This window comes from Coccomyxa subellipsoidea (genome assembly GCF_000258705.1).
Source record: "Coccomyxa subellipsoidea C-169, whole genome shotgun sequence".
Taxonomy (NCBI): Eukaryota; Viridiplantae; Chlorophyta; class Trebouxiophyceae; family Coccomyxaceae; genus Coccomyxa; species Coccomyxa subellipsoidea.
Genome location: NW_005178038.1, coordinates 2,648,287 through 2,665,901, shown reverse-complemented (window position 1 = coordinate 2,665,901; position 17,615 = coordinate 2,648,287). Strand labels below are relative to the sequence as shown.

The window sequence follows — 17,615 nt, the reverse complement described above, 5'->3', positions numbered from 1 at the left end:
GAGGACAGCACTGTCTTTACACGTTACTGGTACCGTTCGCCGATCCTACCCGCCGGGAAGGGCCTTGGTGTATATTCACTTAGACACATTGCCTGCATGCAGCGATGCATTGTGTGTGTCCGGCAATGCATTGTGCTTTCTGCCCCTTGAGCTTATCAGCAGCTGCGTGTGATCACCGTCTGGTTATGTGTCTTGTGCATGCAATGCTCCAGCTGGGCAGGCAGCTGAGTCAGATGCATGCACGTGATGACCACATGCCTGGGATAGCACTTGCTCTGCCACTTGCTCTCTGCGATTGTACGTGGAAGTCCCCCAATCTTTCGTGAAAGCTTGCGGTAACTTCCCGAGGGTTCTACATTGACAGTATCGCCGATCTTAGGGCTCTAAATATTGAACAACACAGAACCATAGTATCCATAGACAAAGCATTCTCATTGTTTGCTACAGCACGTCTGCGCTTCGTGAGGATGATTTTTAACAATCTTAGTTTTATTTAATCGAAGGACAAGCATAAGTGGGGAGGCTGCCGTCGCCCATTTTGTTCGAGGGCTCCTTATATTATTTAGATGGAGGACCAGGAATGGAAAGTGGGCGATCTGGTGTGGACGCGGGTTCCAGGGTACCCATGGTGGCCTGGTCAGGTAATTTACGAGAATTGAGAAGTCCCTGGTGTCAACGCCATTTGTCAGATCTCGTCGTCAGATCGAATGCTTTCCTCACACTTTGCTCTAAATCATTATGGCCACTAGAGCCCTTACATGTCATATATACTATTTTGGATGCGTCCCTAAGCATTTTCAATCTCTGTTTCTCTGTGCTCGCAGGTCATGGACCCTGAGCAGGCAAGGGAAGAGGTCAGGCGAAAGCAACGAGATGGCAGCTTCCTCGTGTGCTTCCTTGGGGACAATGAGTACGGCTGGTACAGACCAGACAGCTTGGTCCCCTTCCAGGAGCATCACGCTGAGAAGCTGTGCCAGAAAAGCGCGAAGACGAACAAGGTATGCCTGCCATGATGCTCACCATTGGAACTCTTTGCAAGCCTCTGAGATTACCTGCAAGTCGCTCCTCATGCAGAGGATCAATGTATGCTAATTTTGAAAGCATGTTTCGAGCCTTGCATGTGTCATTTTGTGCAGAAGTACATCAAGGCGGTGGAGGAGGCACAGGAGATCCAGGACAGGCGCAGCGGGAAGCAGCCGAAGACAGACCATGATCCCATAGACTTCCTGGACCCCAGCACCTTCCCCAGCAGCGACTCAGATGATGAGCACAGCGGTGACACACCTTTGACTACTAAGGCTGACCTGCGGCCGGCCCCTCTGGACAAAGAGGATGCAGAGCGTGTGCCCCCAGACCAGGCTCTGCATTACCTGCAGGCAGCAGCGCGCGGTGACACAAGTGCTGTGTCCAAGGTCAGTCTCTCCACCTGTGAACTTTTCTCATATCTGTGACTGTCTTTATCAAAGCTGACATTCATGACACTAGTATGGCAAGTTTTGGTCATACATATTCCTGTCATTACATTGCTGTTAACATTACATAAAGAGACCTGTTGGGAGCCACCTGATGCTCATTGGTCTTAGGACTCATTGGTCTGAGAAGTAGGTCTCTAGATAGCTGGTGGATCCTTGTGACAGCCAAAATGTAGTTTTGATATGAAGTCGGATAGTGCTTCAAGTTGACCAATCATCTGGGTGTGCAGATGGGCAGAGACAGCGGGATCCTGTGCAGGCAGGTGCTGTTCTCACTCATGGTGAAGCACCTTGTGGTGGAGCATGGACGCGCCTCTTATGCACAGAAGAAGCGCCGGCGTGAGAGGCAACTGCAGAAGCACGTCGGAAAGGTGCTCTGCCTAAACACAGCTGCACTTGACTATGCTCACTGTTTTTTGGTCATTCGCCATAAGGCGAATGTCCTTTACGATCGGTCAACCTGGTACGGATTATCTCTATCTTTTGCCCCTTCCCTATGCCATGTGGCTGCTCGCCAGGCGGCCACGGCAGCTGACGGAACGCGAGGCGCAGTTTAGAGGCCTTTCCAGGGGGATTGCCCCGTTTTTGGCCCTAGATTATCTCTGAATATCTCCCTGGCGATTGGCTTTACGGGCCTGCGACTAATTCTGCCCCCCAGCTCGCGTATGACCTCGTGGCCGCCCGCGGGCGCTCCCACTTGTTAATCATCCCACCCAACCCTCATGACCAAAGTTGTATCATTTGAGTCTGCGCGGCAATGCTTTTTTTCTCACGTTGCTAGGGTGGTGATTTGCTTGGGTGGGCCCTCTTCCTTGCCTTCTGAGGGTGCATTGGTACCTAAGGGTTAAAATGGAAGGTCATGGGATGAGCGCTATGCAGGAGAAGAAGCAGAAGGAGCAGGAGGCTAAGGCAGTGGCAAGAGAAGGAAGCGGAGACACGAAAGTGGTCCCGCAGGAGTCAGCAGAGGAGGCCCCATATGATGGAGATGAAGCTGAGCCCACAGATGAAGATGTGAAGGAGCCTTCAGAGGATGAGGAGGATGCTGATGGCCCCAACATGTGCGCAGGCTGCCTAGCACACCCCCTGGCATGAGCCTGTTGTGTTCTTACTCATTTCGACATGCAATGGAAGCAAGTAATTGTGCATGCATTTGGCACACATGGAAAGCCCTGGGGTGTGCGCATTGATGATGAAAGCGGCTGTGAGGGGCTTGAGTAATGACTGTGAAGGCCATGCATCAAACGGGCAACAGCCATGGAGGATCGAGGCTGAAACGTGCAAGATTGCTGATGGGCGTGGGGCGGTGCATGCATGCAGGCAGGAGCTGCAGGGTGTGGTCCTGAGGACCAAGCCAGCAAAGGCGGTGCAGTTCCTGCGCGAGCTGGCGCCCGACTATGTGCCCGGAGCCAAGTCGCTGCGCCACGCGAGCAGCCATGTGACTGAAGCGGCCGCCATTCTACGCTATCGCGAGAAGGTATGCCCCCAGATGTTCCTTTTTCCTGTTGAGGGAGTTCTCTGGCCCACTTTGTGCTTGATTTTGCGAGTGCGCCTGGGGTGATCGAGTCCAGCTTGATTTGCTTCTGCTGGGACGAGCTCTGCCGCACTAGAGCAGGCCTGACTCCCATACCTCAGGTGGACTGGCATCATCATGCGTTACATAAGCAGGAGAGTGTTGACTGCAAACACATCAATTTATCCCCTGGAGAGGCCCAGGATAAGGGCTTGTCTTGCACCCTGTCAAAGATGTGTATTCTTCCAACAACTGCCTGAGCCGAAATGCTGACGATGAGCCAAGATCCTGGTACAAGTGCGCAATTTCTTCAGAGCTTTTATTCTTGTCAAAAGGTATAGCACTGAATAACAAAGATCTATGGCATTTCAGAAGTGAAGCCTTTGTTGAGGGGGCTCGTTCTGTTTTTGCTGCCAGGTGGTCCAGGGCATTGCAAAAGTGAAGCCTTTATTGAGGTGCCTCGTTCTGTTTTGCTGCCAGGTGTACCAGGGCAGCGCGCGAAACAAGCAGCATGGAGGCATCGCCGTCGGAGACGCGCTGCTGGATGCGCTAGCTTCCCCAGGGCTGCGCGTGGCTGCCAAACAGCGCGCGGCCGTCCCGGGCCGGGACCGCGCGACGGCGGCCGATGCCACCGCCGGGGAGGAGGCGCGCGGGAGGGGCGGCAAGCGGAAGCAGGGGGTGCATGTGGATCTCCCAGATGTCAGCAAGGAGGGCAGGCGCGTCACTGGGCTGCCCTAAGACCCTTTTTTTCGGTAATCTGGGGGCACTTATTCACAAGATGCGAGCTGCATTGCAAGTCTGTAACCCGTGAGTTGTTAAGACACAGGGGGAAATGGCTTGACTTGTTGAGAAGACCTTTTGAAGGAACTCTCTTGGCCTGCCATGTCTGATTGCAGCACTTGTCCGCATTTCTTGCGTCAGGCAAAATTCATTCTGCAAATAAAAACGGTGCATACACTGTTGAGCTGTCCTGTAAAGTCTGCCTAGGTGATGACCGGCAATGGGGCAAGGGGTGTGTGTGCTGCAGGCACAAGGAGTACACGGACAGGGTGCCCAAAGACAGCGAGGCATTCATGGAGGGCCTTGCAGCGTTCTACACCGAGCACGAGACGGATTTGCCAAAGCCAGTGGTGCGCTGCGCGACCTGCCAGACACTCGGAACCTGCACCAGACATTTATTGAAATTAATGGTCAGCATGGTGAGATGAAGCAGGCTGACGTGGCCGGGCTCATGCATGTATCACTAATTGCAGGTGGACAAAACGCCGCTCGATCTGTACTTCATCTTCAAGGCCGTGGCACAGAGGGGAGGCTACCAGGCAGTCTGCGTGCAGAGGTGAGCCCCAAGGGATATCATTCCTTTGAGAAGCCTGGCACTTATTTTGGTCTCCACTTGCTTTGCCCAGATCGTCGCCTTGCAGACTATCATACTCCCTACAGCTTACATGTTCAGATATGATGTCAGGACCACAAACACTGTCTGCAGTGGGTTCCCTGTGCGTTTGCTTGTCTTGTTGAAGGAGGGAGGCTTGCATTGCTACGTAGCTTGGTCTGTGATTGCTCCTCCCTTCTGAAGTCATGGATGCATGCAGTGCAACACACTGGCCCCTTTCGGAAAATGCATGGAAATAGAGCTGATCACTGAGACGAGCGCGTTTGTGCGGCCTTAGGCATTGGCTGGCAGTGAGCACGGAGTGGCGCCCGGAGCTGAGGGAGAAGTCGAGCCTGTCAAATTCTGTGCGCAAGAATTACGAGCGCGTGCTTCTGGCGTACGAAGATCATCTGAGCCAAGGCGCGGCCGAGCGACTCATCCAAGTCACATGGGGCGCCAAGTCTGCCGGCAAACGCGAGGCCAAGGCGCAGCGGGAGGAGGTGCAATCCCCCTTGCTTGACAGATTTGAAATCGAGTGGAGACTTCGCTGATGTGGCATTTCGAATCCGGGGACAATGCGGAAGATGGGTCTCTTGTGCATGGGATGAGCCGAGGAGAGGCGGGGTCCACTCTTGTATCTGGTGATGGTAATCCTCAGAAGGCATCTCTTACCGAGATACGTAGCAGGGACAATGTTATAATATTGAACGGTTGAGCCGCAAATATGGTAATTTGCGCTGCAGGCAGAGCAGGAGGAGAAGCCATGTAAGAAGGCGTCAAGGAAGGCAGCAAAGAAGACAGCCAAAGATGGAGCAGACTGTGCGGAGAAGGAATCTTCTGAGCAGCAGGTAACTGCCAACGACTGCCAACACTGCCAGAGGACTCTACTCTACTCAACTGCATTTAGACGTAGATGAAACGGGAAATGGTGAGGATAATTCTTGCATGCTGCTGAAAGTGACCTGTCCTGGGCAGGGTACAAAGGCGGCTGCGCCTCCGACCGTGCTAGATGAGAGCAGCAGCACCAGTGAGTCTGACGCAGCATCCTCCAGCGATTCAGGTGCTTCTTACCTGAAGAAAGGACCTGAAGAAAGGACAGAAAACAGAAGTGCAACACTTCTATCTTCTTCCTGTTTACACAGACATCAACCTTACGGTCCCACATTGATTGTGTCCGATAAGGTTGTCTGCACGTCCTGACGCAGTTTTTTCTCTTTGTGGGTTACCGTGACTTAAGATACTGTATTTTATGCAGAAGAGGGCATTCCACCAGCCAAGGCGCCTGCAGCGCCGTCGCAAAAGCGGCGGCCAGAGAGGGAAGGCAGGCCACAGAACGGACAGCTGGAAGACCTGCAGCAGTTGGTAATACACCACATCAAAGAGGCTCAACTCCTATGCACAACTGTCAGAGTCTTCTTGCTCTTGCCTCTTCTTCAGATCCTGTGGGAGGCACTTCTGGTGATGTGTGACATGCAAACGTGTCCGTGTGAATATCTGATATTTCAATACCATGTTTGCTCATGTATAAGTGAGGGTGAAACAGTTCCATGCAGATAAGAAACATACAGGCAAACTTCCTCCAAAGAGAGCCGCCAATAAGGGATGGTTGGGAAAAGGACCAATCAATGAATTTTCATGCTGTTGTTTGAAAGCAGAAGAGGCGAAGACTTGAAAAGCAGAGGCGGATGCAGCAAGATGCCTACGCCTCGCTGGATGCCGATGAGCCTCCGCCCCCAGCGCCACTGCAAAAGCCGGCAGCCAAACTCCGCGCAGGAGGTGTGCCTGAACTTAAGCTCTTTCCTGCAGTCTGCACCGGACATGCATGTGACATGCAGCTTTACAGCTGTGCTCTCCAGCCTGTTCACCCGCATGCAACGTGTAACTGCAAACTATCCATATTAGGAGGCGGATATACATTTGCGCGTGCTTGTCTGGACACATCTGAGTAATCACGTTGTACGTGACGATAATGTTTGAGAAGCTGTGGAACTCGCTATCAGCCCTGAATGTGTGCTGGAATGATGTTATCTTTCTTTGATTTCTAGGTGCAGCGGGACAGGCAAAATCGCCCGGCAAGGGCGCCACTCGACTGCCGCCTCCGCAGGCGAAGCCGCCTAAAAAAGACAGCAAGCCCGGCCGCACCATGCTCATGATGAAGTTCCCAGAGGTAAGTGCATGCTAGAAGTGTCCTAGAAGCCTCTTGGGACGGCCTCGTTCAAGAGGCATGCATCAGGAGCTTTCATCCCATGCTCTGTACTGTTCACTGCTATGCAAACACCCCTGTCGTGTAATTTTGAGACTCACCTATGTGACAAAAAGAAGGAATGAAACAGAACATCACCGGCACACGACCCCTGCAAACAGCTGAACTTGAAAGATTCTTTCTGAGCCTGTACATGCAATGCTTCTCAGGCTGTGGGATGGCACTTTTTGAGGCTTCTGTGCATGGTTTGCAGAGGCACCAGCTACCCACAAAGATGCAGGTGTGGGCGCGCATGAAGAAGTTCCAGAAGAACGCAGCTCTGACGGTGGAGAACGTGCTGCGCTCTGATGAGAAGAAACTGGTGTCGATAAAGTACGGGACGCCAGAGGAGGCTGCCAAAGCAATGGCGTCACTGGAGCAGATGCCTGTGATCTTCTTTGCCAAAAGGGTGCCGCCCTTACAATCTGCCCTTACGGCTCAGAAAGAATGCGGTGTTAGGTTTTGAGCATGTCATGGCGCTGGTTGCAAGGTTGAGGGCTGCCGGAACTTGGCTGTAGTTAGGCAGGTTCTAGGGGCACTGAACCTTCGCCACCAGCGGGATGGCGAGGGGGGTCATTGTCTGTAAGCCTCCTGCTCAGATCCCTGACGAGTGGAGACACTCTCATCACATATCTAGCTTGACAGCAGCTTGTACCAGGATGTCCTGCTACAGTCAAAATGTATCTTCCTTGTGTTCTGCAGGAAGCGGTGGGGCTGAGGTTGGAGGTCCCCAGGCCAAAGCCGGCACCCGAGACCGCAGGCGCGCGGCCCAACAGCGCCGATGCCGTGCCGGCGGCCACGGCGCAGCCGACACCGGCGGCGGCCGCCTCGTCGGCGGTGCCGATTCAGATGCCGACGGACCCCCGCAAGGCCGCCCAGCAGCCGTCCGATCCCCGCAGGCCCCCCGCTGTGGCGGCTGCTCCGCAGCTGCCGCAGCCGGCCGCTGTACCTATCATCCCCAGCGACCCCCGGCGGACACCGGCGCCAAAAACCACTGTCATTGGTGCGCGACATCTACTACCCGTGAGATGTTCACACTATTGTAATTTTTTGCCATATAGCTTTGCTGTTGTTTGAGAAGTATATTGCCAAAAGAAGGCGTCGGGTGAGAGGCAGGCTCTTGGCGTGCAGGGGACCCGAGTCAGTTCCAGAACAGGGTGCTCTCCGGGCCCGGGCAGGCGGCGGCCGCCAACCCCTACGCGTCAGCCTCCTTCCCGCAGCAGCAGCAGCAGCAGCCATCTTATGTGCAGCAGCCATACCCCGCAGCCAACCCACCCGCGTACGCCCCGCAAGCCTACACGTCAGACCCGCGCACAGCAGCAGCGGTCAGATACGCCCCAAGCTATCCACCGGCGCCGCAGCCGCAGCCGCCGCAGCCGCCAATGGATCCGCGCGCTAAGATCGAGGCGATCCGAGCAGCCATCGCCGCGCAGACGGCCCCGGCGCCGACCGCGGCGGCTGCCCAGCCGGGCAGCGGGCAGCTGCCCGCAGTGGTCCCTTCGATCCTCGAGGCACAGCCGCAGCCGCAGCCGCTGTTAGCGGCCGCCTCGCCGGCAGCGCCGCTCCCCGTGGCCACCTTTGACCTCTTTAGCATCCTACAGAACGCCGGGGTGAAGCCGGCCGTCTCTGGCGCGCCCCAGGGCGGCTCTGTCGGCCCTCAGGACAGCGATAAGCAGCCAATCTCGCAGCCGGAGGCGAAAGCATCGGTGGAGCAGAGCTTGGCTCCGGCCCCGGACGGTGCAGCTCCCAGTAGCTCAGCAGCATCGGAAGTGAAGCAGGAAGTGAAGGAGGAAGTGAAAGCTGAAGAGGCAGATGCGGCGCCTGTGATGGGGCAGGTGGCTTCCGCGCCCAACATTACGGCAGAGATGATGCAGCTGCTTGGGAAGTTGGAAACTGGAGTGGGCCGCCTGGATGCCACGCCAGAGGGCAGCGCTGAGAATGAGCCTGCGCCGGAGCCCAACCTTCAAGAGGAGATGATGCAGCTGCTGCACAAATGTGGCGGTGCATGAGGAGTTTTTGTCTTTGCTCGCGCATCAGCTGATTTTCCCTTGGCCTGCTGAGGTACAGGGCATGATGCAGGGAATGCGTTTGACTGCTTTGGTGTGCAAAAATTCTTAATTTATGATTAGGTGCCGCTCGTGACTTGTATTGAAAGGAACCCCGTCACACCATATGACTGCAGTGGACCGAGGTTGAGCACTTCAGTCACCTGCAGGAATTTCCTGCCAGGACAGGTGTACACATTTCCGGACAGAGCTTTTGAGTCACATGTGCACATGCGCATTAGAAACTCATGTCCCATTTTTACAATATTCTTATGATCCTTTTCTGCCCTCTATCTTGTCTTGAGAGAAGAGGCAGGAATCTGTGGAAGCCACTTTAAGCACCAAGGAAGCTACGTAGCTGAGGTCCATGTGCCACGGGTCTGCTTCGTCATAAGGCAGGGTAAAAGCACAGTTCCGAGGTCGAAGAGGGAACGAAAGGCTTCAGTAGAGGCTACTCCACCGTTCAAGTAGAAAACCTGCAATGCTCATAGATATGTCGTATATACCGGAGCACATTCTTAGCCATCCTAACAATATGTGACACGCCGTGATCTGATGTCGAATGTGAGTTCGAGCATTCTCCGTGTGGTTGCGGCCCACAGGTGATTTACTTGCAACATAACAGCACTTATATTACTTGGAAAATCTCCATTGTTGTATATCTTTTCACAGCTGTGCGTAGGACCCCACAACGAAAAGGGTTTATCAAGTGCACCAGATCAAGGATGAACTCATGCCGAATCCTTGGGCATGAGAACGCAAAAATTCCAATGGCATCAGGTGCTCTCACTCAGTTTATTGATGTTTATTTAATCCGCTGCTTAGGGCAAGCACTCTGCATTGTCTCCGTTTAGCTGTTTAGGAAAGGGGAACCTTGATCACTTCAATATCCAACATCAGTAACCGAGTGCCTCCTGAGAGAGCTGGTGGGGTTCAGGAAGATCGTGACTTCCGTCCTCTGACCTGTCCATTCCAATCTTCTCGCACATGCATTCACAATGCTTTCCTAGGCCTTCTAAATTCCTGTTGTGTCAGGCCCGCAAATACTTCTACAGTTCAGAAGGCCATGCTCAGGTCTACCCTGGGATCCTGGCTCACGGGCTACAACTCCCAAATTACCACATTCAAGTACCTTTGTGACGTGGTGATTGATAGAGGTCGTGTCCTGCCCAGGCCTCCTTTTGTGTTCATCGACGGAACTAGGAGAGGCAATGCAGCCTTCTACGGGTTCCTGGTGGATCTTCTGCCCGTACTATTCCAGACAGCTGGCCTGGGGAACTACACGCTAGAGTACTACAACTCCACCAACAGTGGGGGAGAGAGGCTGAAGAATGGCACATGGACAGGCATGCCACTTTTTCTGGACTGAGTACGCTTGTCTTGTGAAGATGCTGCGGCGGCAAGAATGTGCGGATTTGTGAGAAAGGAAGAAAGTTGCATATCTTGTGAACAAAGGGATGCCGAACGTGCGGCCGGCTGATGGGCATTTGGCGCAAGACAGGGAGTTCAGCACTAGTCAGCAGCCATTGGGTGACACGGATGCGGTTGATAAGTGCAATATAGGGCAGAAGCAAGGGCCTGCATTTAATCACAGATTTTCTGCAAAACCCATTTAGGTGGGGCGTAAAATAGATTTCCTATCCTCTAGGCCTGCGCCTTGAGGTTTACTCAAGGCGCAGGCCTAGAGTTATCCTTGCATGGCTCTGCCATGCATGAGGGTAGGAATGGTGAGAGGGGTAGAGCACTCCATGGGAAAGGGTGGCCCAAAGTCTACATGAATGCTGCAGTTGCGAGGTGTGGGTGGGTGCTTGACTAAGCTATGTGATGTGCAGGGATAATGGGGGAGCTACAGTCGAGGCAGGCCGACTTTGCAGCATTCCCGCTGACTCTAGTGCCAGGACGGTGCGTTTGTATCGTTGCTGACTAACGCTTCAGGGACTTCTGAAGCACTGTAGTTTGTCTGCCCAACCTACAGGAGCACCTGAGGAAGTGGGCCTAATCGTGTTATGGCCTGCTTGAATGTAAATCGAGCTGCAAAGACTTGGGCTAGGGAGCTCGAAGCAACAGCAGTTTCACAGATAGATGACGATTAGAGACTAGTCCATTGTTCAAGCAAGCGCCTACGTGCGGACCACCCTGGTTTGTCTGCTTTGCATGCAATGGCTGAATAGGGTTGTAATTTTATTTCTTTGTTGTCCTACTGTGCAGGCCAGTGGACATCGATATTACCTACTCCTACTATGCAGGTGACGCAGAAATTCATACCATAGAATACCTAGCCTGTCTTAGTGCCTTTCGTCATATCAGACAGAAACACTCTCTTGAAGCGGCTGCCCCTGCCAGGTTGAATGTGCACATGCACAAAGTGGCAGAAATCTTTCCTAGATTACAGTCAGAACAGAGACACAGGGTCATGCAAGCCCCTCTAGATTTATTCCAAGCACCGACAAGAGCATGCATCGGCCTTTGTTCCTGTGTGCGGCGCAATCGGACGCCGGCCTGTCTGCATGCTGTCAAATTTGAATTTGAAATTGAGCTTTGGCGCAGGGGGATTGGGCCTGTTGGTGCAGAAAGGGCAGCCCAGAAATGACCAGCTGCTCTTCTTGCAACCCTTTGATGCGCGGCTGTGGGTCACACTTCTGGGCACTGCCTTTGCAGCCGCTCTCGTGCTGAAGCTTCTGTCCCTGTACACTCCTCTGGGAGATAGGTAAGTGGGCGCTCCATTGCGTGGGGCCAGAGTCTCTCTGCTCTGCGCGTACCTCTTCATTGTTTCACATTTGTTGTCTTGTGCTATCAAATCACAGACATTCAATAGTTGTTGTCCTGTGCTATCAGATCACAGACATTCAATACACACAGGCACATGAAATGCTTGCAAAAGATCAAAATGTCCCACATCTTGCTTCGATCTCCATCATATGATTTCTATTCGAGACATGCAATCATGCAAGTTGATAGTGTGTCATAGATTGCTGACAGATATGGGTTTGATCTCTTGACCGTTCGCTTCCTGTCAGAAGCTCTTTGAGCCCCATGTGTGCAGTGACATGAGCACTATGTGCATCAGAAGGCTTTTATCGGAAGGGAGTCCTGTTTGGCTGCGCAGTGAGATCCACATGGTGCATGCTTTGGATGATGGCGAGCATGCAGAGGGGAGGAAGTACGAGGTGGAACACTGTGAGTCCCCCTCTCCAGCTCCAACAATTCCTCTTCATCAATCAGCCCATGCCCTGGAGCGATTGCTGATGGCTGCCTTGGTGCAAATCTGAGAATATATGTCACCCACTAGAGTGACCAGAGCCGCTACAAGCCACTCATGTTAGATCCCGCGGCTGTCTTGTCAGCAGCACATCAGCATCTTTCAGAAGCCAAGAGAAATGCAGCATGCAAAGTCTGGCATTTGCTATCACAAGTTCAACTTTGTGCTGGACAATGTCAAACTTTGCAGCCTGAGACGCAAGCTCTCACCTGAAAGCAGCTGCCAATCCTCCTGACATGATAATCTGCTGCCACAATGCAGGCAGCAACACTGCATCAGCAGCTGGAGCCCAATTTTGCGCTCTTCCTTTCTTTGAATGGTTATCCACTGCTCCTGACATTAGTATCTGCTGCCACAACGCAGGCTGCCACGTCACATCAGCTTCTGCAGCCTGAGGTGCACTCTTTCTCCCCCTGAAAGCTCGTCCCATTGCTCGTGACACAATTATCTGCTGCCACATCGCAGGCAGCGACAGCGTGCTGCTGGAAACGTGGATGGCCATGTTTGGGGAACGGCGGGGACTGGCCATCGGCCGCAGCTGGGCCACGCGGATCTTCGCCATTGCCTTTGCCTTCTTCTCCGTCGTGGTCATGGCGGCATGTGCGCACTTTGCTTGATCCCCCAGTCGCACGACGCCTCTTTGTGCACACAGACACTGCTTTTCTCACTGCGCCATTTGCTGCAAAGGCTGCCAGTGGTGTCCTCTATCATGCTGATACGGGCTGCATTATGCTGATACGGCCTGTGGTAAGCTTGTGGTAAGCATTTACGGACTATGGAACGAGGAACAAGAGGAGAGCGGTATGTGCTATGCGTGCATGCATGCATTTTGCCACATAACTACTCACGCGCCCAGAGCTTGTCATAGGGACGGCTCTTCTCTGTTGCATTGCCTAATGTGCTGTCCCCTGATGGCTTCTTTGGACTGGAGAGACCATACAACGTGCATGGCTTCTGCAAGCCTGTTCCGTAAACACACAAATCATGCAAGATACAGCCGCTACATCGAATTGTTGGTGTTGCGCAGACACCGCCAACTTTGCGTCCATTCTGACGGTGCTCCAGATTTCCCAGCCCATCTCCAGCCTCAAGGACCTTACCTCTCGTAATGGTGAGCACACTTCGCCTCATTGTGCCCATGAAAATCGACGACACCTTATTCCCATGTCTCATTGACCCTTGCCTCTTGCATGCAAGTGTGGAGGTTATGTGAGTCAACATGAGCCTACCTTAGTAGTCATGGTAGATCAGTCATTGATAATCACCACAGACTTGAGCTGAGCAGTGGTGGGCGCCGCAGTGGTTACCGCAGTGATGCCTTCGCATGCACCCAATGAATGCATTTCTGCCACAGCTAGATGCAAATAGAGGCGACAGCTGAGCCTCTGGTTGTCTTTGTGCATGCAGGCACAATAGCCATCAACCCAAGCGGGGCCACCAAGAATTTCTTCGACAACACCAAGGATCCAATCAGCGCTGACGCCGGCACTCGCAGGACATACCTCCCGGACACGATTGCAGGCACGCCCGCAAAGGAACAACCCAGACTTCAGTGTATACATTGGCTCCATTTCAGGTGTCTTTGGGATTCATAGAGCACAGTTGTGGCAAAGCAGATCAACCAGCCAGCTAGGGGACCCCAGAAAGTCAGTAGAGCCCTGTGTGAGGTTCTGATTCGCCGTCTTGCATCAAACACAATTCCTCTGTCTGCTCAAAGCAGTTCTCACCTGATTACCTTGAGAATGGGACGCATTGCATAGGCTTGTCATTCTCATTTGACCATCGCTCAGAGAGAGTGGGGTGGTATAGTCTGCAAAGTCGTCCAGTCAAAGGATGCTGATTCCAATGGAGAGTAGGAAACCGAAGGACATCCGCCAGATCGCATCTTAGGCATGCAAATCTAGTGTCTCAGGGGTTTGAGCTCCCCCCATACATTAAGGTTCAACCACACTTGCGTGGTGTCCGGACCATTGGTGTTGGGTTTTATGGAAAGGGCCTAAACAGTGATAAATTTTCACGGGGGATGGAATGGTGAGTTTAGGGTTAAAAGTTATGTTACCTTTTCAGGGGTTATGACACATATACCGTATATACTGGTTGATTTTCAAGGTCAGGGGGAGTGTCCCGAATGACTCATGATGAGGAATGCGGCGCCGGCAGGTGCGGCGGCGGTGAGGAGTGGGCGGGCGGACGCTTACATAACCGATGAGTCGACACTGCAGTGGTATGCGGGCCGGCAGCCGTGCGACCTGTCGGTACAGGGCGACAACTTTGGGCCGGGGGTGCTCGTGTACGGACTCCAGAAGGACTCCCCTTTCACCAAGCCTCTCAATGCAGCCATGCTCGAGGTATGTGGGCTATGGCAGACACACCTCCAAAGGACTCTGAATTGTGCTTCAATGAAAAGTAGTGTTCTTTCTCTTTCTTACCTTGCAGGGTACAGGAGATCGTTCAAAATTTCCTGATGGTGCCTGCTGACCAGAGAACTGGCATTCCAGCAGGAGCTTCATGACCTTTTAGGGAAGAGTCTTTTTTAGGGTGGGAGGGTGGTTGTATTCTGTCTTTGCACAGCGTGAACCCCAAGAATGAGAGGATGACAGATGTCTGTCTGTGCAAACCGTGACCACCAGGAACTTACGCTTGTACGTGATCCTGGGAGTATTGGAAGGTATATAGCTTCCGATAAGTCAGTGTCAAGCCTTCTTGGAAAATCTATAGAAGTGCTGCTGGAACGCACCTATCCTTGAAAGGCTGGAAAGCGTGTATTAAGAGTAACAATTATTATATCAATTATACTACTACTACTTCTAATAATAATAATGATAATAATTTTAGTAATAGCTGTGCTGAGGCGTTCCCTGGCGCGCAGCTGTACGAGAACGGGCGGCTGGACACGCTCAAGCGCCAGTGGAACTCCGATATTTCCCAGTGCGGCGATTTGAATTCGAACGCGATCACCAACACGCGCCTAACCGTCACCCAGATGACCGGCCTCTTCTACATGCTACTTGTCTTTGCGGGAGCAGCCTTCCTTTGGGGCTCTGGCGAGCATGCGGCGGTGTTCATCGGCCGGCGATTTCCAATGTTCCATCGTGCTGCCAGGGGCAGCATCCCCATTCCTGCCAGCAGCCGCGCCCTCAAGACTTCACTCAAGACCTTCAGGTAACCTGGAGCAGCCCTTTGTCACACCAGCTATTCATCTATGAAATATAGTTAGCTTACAGAATCAGTCGAGGAATGTTGGCTCTTTGTAGCCCATCAGCATAAGAATGTGCCATAGATTACCAGCTGGCCTATCGTTTGCCCACCTCTGCATTGCCCTCTAGATGCCTCAGCCTTTGCAATCTCTGCCATACCTCCCTTTACCTTTTAGATACCTGTTTGATTGCAGCAAGCGCGGCCCCTGCCACCCCTGTATTGCCTTCCGTGGGCCCAGCCTCTTTCAAGTCCTTCATGTGCTTGGATCAAGCTCTGCCAAACCCGCCACCTTTGTCTTGTGTGAGGATGCTCGTCTCACTGAAGTGTTTTAGGTGGTTGGTCGAACCTTTGCCACACACGCCTTGACTTACGGTGCATCGGAGATGGACTGTAAGACAGCAGAAAGGGCTGTGCATGCCCTTGCATATTAGATGCTATTAGGGCGTGTGCACGGATTTGCAGAGCACGGGTGCTTTCATGATCTGAACAGCATTGAACTCTTGCTTCACATGCAAGAGCAGTGTCATTTTCGCTTCTTGTCTGCCACATGCATCTCAAGACCTTGTATCTGTCGTCCAGTCCATCATCCTGCCGAGGCGTTGTGATCCTCCAAGCTGTCCACCAATCACCTTGCAGGGGAGTAAAACAGAGGGAAGAAACATTAAGTTTTCTTCCTTTTCATACTCTCATATATCTTGATTGAGACACCTGTAATTCCATCTAGGGGTCATGGGTGCACTGAGACCCTCACGATGGCGAGGTGAACCATGCCTTTGGCATGCTAGACCTCTGTCTCCTGAATCATGCCCCAGGCTTCATCAGGGCGTCTATAATTTTCTCTTTTTCATTCAAGTTTCCACTACAGCTTGCTGTTACTACAGGCGGCAGATGTCAGAGCGCTCGAGCAATGGCAAGGCTGATCTGGCGGGCTGCGACAGCGACCGGGGAATCGGCGAAGACGCCGAAGCCGGCCGGCCGCAGCCGCGCGCCCGGGAGCTGCCGCGCCGCGACAGCAGCAGCATTGCGCTTGTCACGCTGCAAGGCACTTAGGTGTTTTTATTGGGGAGCCCATACTACAAGGGTGCTCGCCAACGTGCCTGCGCGATTTGTAGCCTGCCCAAATCCATATCGAAACGTAGAAGCTGATGCTGGGCAATTATGAGCACCAGCAAACTCACATAGCAATGACGGTTGAGATATTACAGCATTATGAACGGGGTATAAGATCCATGTGCTACCACTGTGATGAACATGCTTTCCTGCCAGTGGCAGGGTGGGCCTGCAGGCAGGCTGCAGGTGAAGACTGCCACAGTCCCCACCCCCTTATCGGACTCGCCAGATCCGAGCAAGACCTAACCAATCGTGGGCACGGTGCTCAGTATTTAAGCGCCCCCTGCCCGCCGGGGTTAGAAATTTGGATGTGTGCAAGAGAGCCCGGCTGGGGTGCATGCATCCTTGTGTGGATTTCGGGAGAAGAAGCAATGGAGGAGCCTTCTCTCAAGGCAGAAAAAGGGAGTTCAGCTGGGAGCTCCAAAGCAGTTGCCTGATGGGTTCAGCATCAGCCAGTGGCCACTACCAAGTCCTGTGTGATGCTCATTAACTCCTTTGCACTGCACAGTCATGTACTGAGAATTTTCTGCAGAGTACTGGTAACTGTTTCCTGGGGTGTGTTTTGGCCGGAGACATGCGCCTTTTGAGAGGGCACAAGTCGAACATTGAGGGTTACCAATAACCGCTGCCGTCATCGCAGTTCTGTGTCTGGTTGGTGGTGGCACATGGTTGCAGATTAGTTAAGTGGGCGCAGCAATGATGAAGATACTAAGATTGCACATCATGCAGGAGCTCTCTGGAGTTGCTCCTTTTGGATTCTGGCTGTACCATCAAAGAGGTCAGCAGTTTTTGGGTAGGCAGTCGTGGGCGATCCACTTCCCCTTACATATGGTTTGGGGCCCTAGAGAAAGATCTGGCAGATTCATGCTGTGATCCCTTGGTCATCCCGGGCTTCGATTGATGCGTACCATGGGAAATCCTTCGCAGCAAGGCAGTATGGTGTAGAGTGATCTGTTCTGTGGCGAGCAGTTTTGCTGCAGGCAAAGGGACGCATTGGGTCTTCTGGGATACTATCAGCGATTGCAGCTCTTGCACGGGTGGCTTGAAGGTTGGTTCGCTAATGTTCGGTACAAAAACTGCTTGCACCATCAATAAGTTCACGCGTTCAGGCTTTCAACAAGCGTCCTTCAGCGCTGATCAGGAAGTAAAAATAAAACACTTCTAATTTCCTTGTTTTTGGGTTGACTTACGATAGCTGCTTGATTTTGGAAATCCGCGACCTTATGCACTTGTTCAATCTTGCTGTGACAGCCTGCAAGCACATAGTGAAGAACACCTCACAGTAGATCTCCGCGGACGACATGCAGATCCTCGGCAGCTTCCTCTTGGGGGAAGAAGGGGTGCCTGAATTGGAGACGGGGACGCCATTGCCATCACTTCCTCCGGACACCGCTTTTGGACTTCAGA

General features: G+C 52.9%; 4 protein-coding genes across 4 annotated transcripts; 3 read left to right on the top strand and 1 right to left on the bottom strand.

The window, feature by feature from the left end:
* Positions 1 to 566: 566 nt before the first annotated feature.
* COCSUDRAFT_62304 (hypothetical protein) lies at positions 567 to 3,720 on the top strand (the record flags this gene model as incomplete). Its single annotated transcript, XM_005649382.1, has 7 exons — positions 567 to 641; positions 825 to 998; positions 1,137 to 1,412; positions 1,703 to 1,843; positions 2,352 to 2,530; positions 2,790 to 2,946; positions 3,463 to 3,720. 7 exons carry the CDS (start codon positions 567 to 569, stop codon positions 3,718 to 3,720), a joined length of 1,260 nt encoding a protein of 419 aa, XP_005649439.1.
* Positions 3,721 to 3,760: 40 nt separating this feature from the next.
* Positions 3,761 to 8,605, top strand: COCSUDRAFT_62303 (hypothetical protein; the record flags this gene model as incomplete). The annotated part of the gene is made up of 12 exons (XM_005649381.1): positions 3,761 to 3,789; positions 4,010 to 4,112; positions 4,236 to 4,318; positions 4,653 to 4,854; positions 5,098 to 5,202; positions 5,330 to 5,414; positions 5,610 to 5,716; positions 6,010 to 6,130; positions 6,400 to 6,521; positions 6,811 to 7,005; positions 7,299 to 7,599; positions 7,728 to 8,605. The coding sequence occupies 12 exons, from the start codon at positions 3,761 to 3,763 to the stop codon at positions 8,603 to 8,605; spliced, it is 2,331 nt and encodes a 776-aa protein (XP_005649438.1).
* A 1,493-nt stretch (positions 8,606 to 10,098) lies between these two features.
* COCSUDRAFT_62302 (periplasmic binding protein-like II) lies at positions 10,099 to 16,148 on the top strand (the record flags this gene model as incomplete). The annotated part of the gene is made up of 11 exons (XM_005649380.1): positions 10,099 to 10,171; positions 10,474 to 10,543; positions 10,850 to 10,887; positions 11,189 to 11,348; positions 11,748 to 11,818; positions 12,366 to 12,500; positions 12,928 to 13,011; positions 13,308 to 13,454; positions 14,061 to 14,248; positions 14,770 to 15,062; positions 15,980 to 16,148. 11 exons carry the CDS (start codon positions 10,099 to 10,101, stop codon positions 16,146 to 16,148), a joined length of 1,428 nt encoding a protein of 475 aa, XP_005649437.1.
* A 478-nt stretch (positions 16,149 to 16,626) lies between these two features.
* Positions 16,627 to 17,371, bottom strand: COCSUDRAFT_32863 (hypothetical protein). The gene has a single exon (XM_005649379.1). It carries the CDS (start codon positions 17,295 to 17,297, stop codon positions 17,031 to 17,033), a length of 267 nt encoding a protein of 88 aa, XP_005649436.1. The 5' UTR covers positions 17,298 to 17,371; the 3' UTR covers positions 16,627 to 17,030.
* Positions 17,372 to 17,615: the final 244 nt, after the last annotated feature.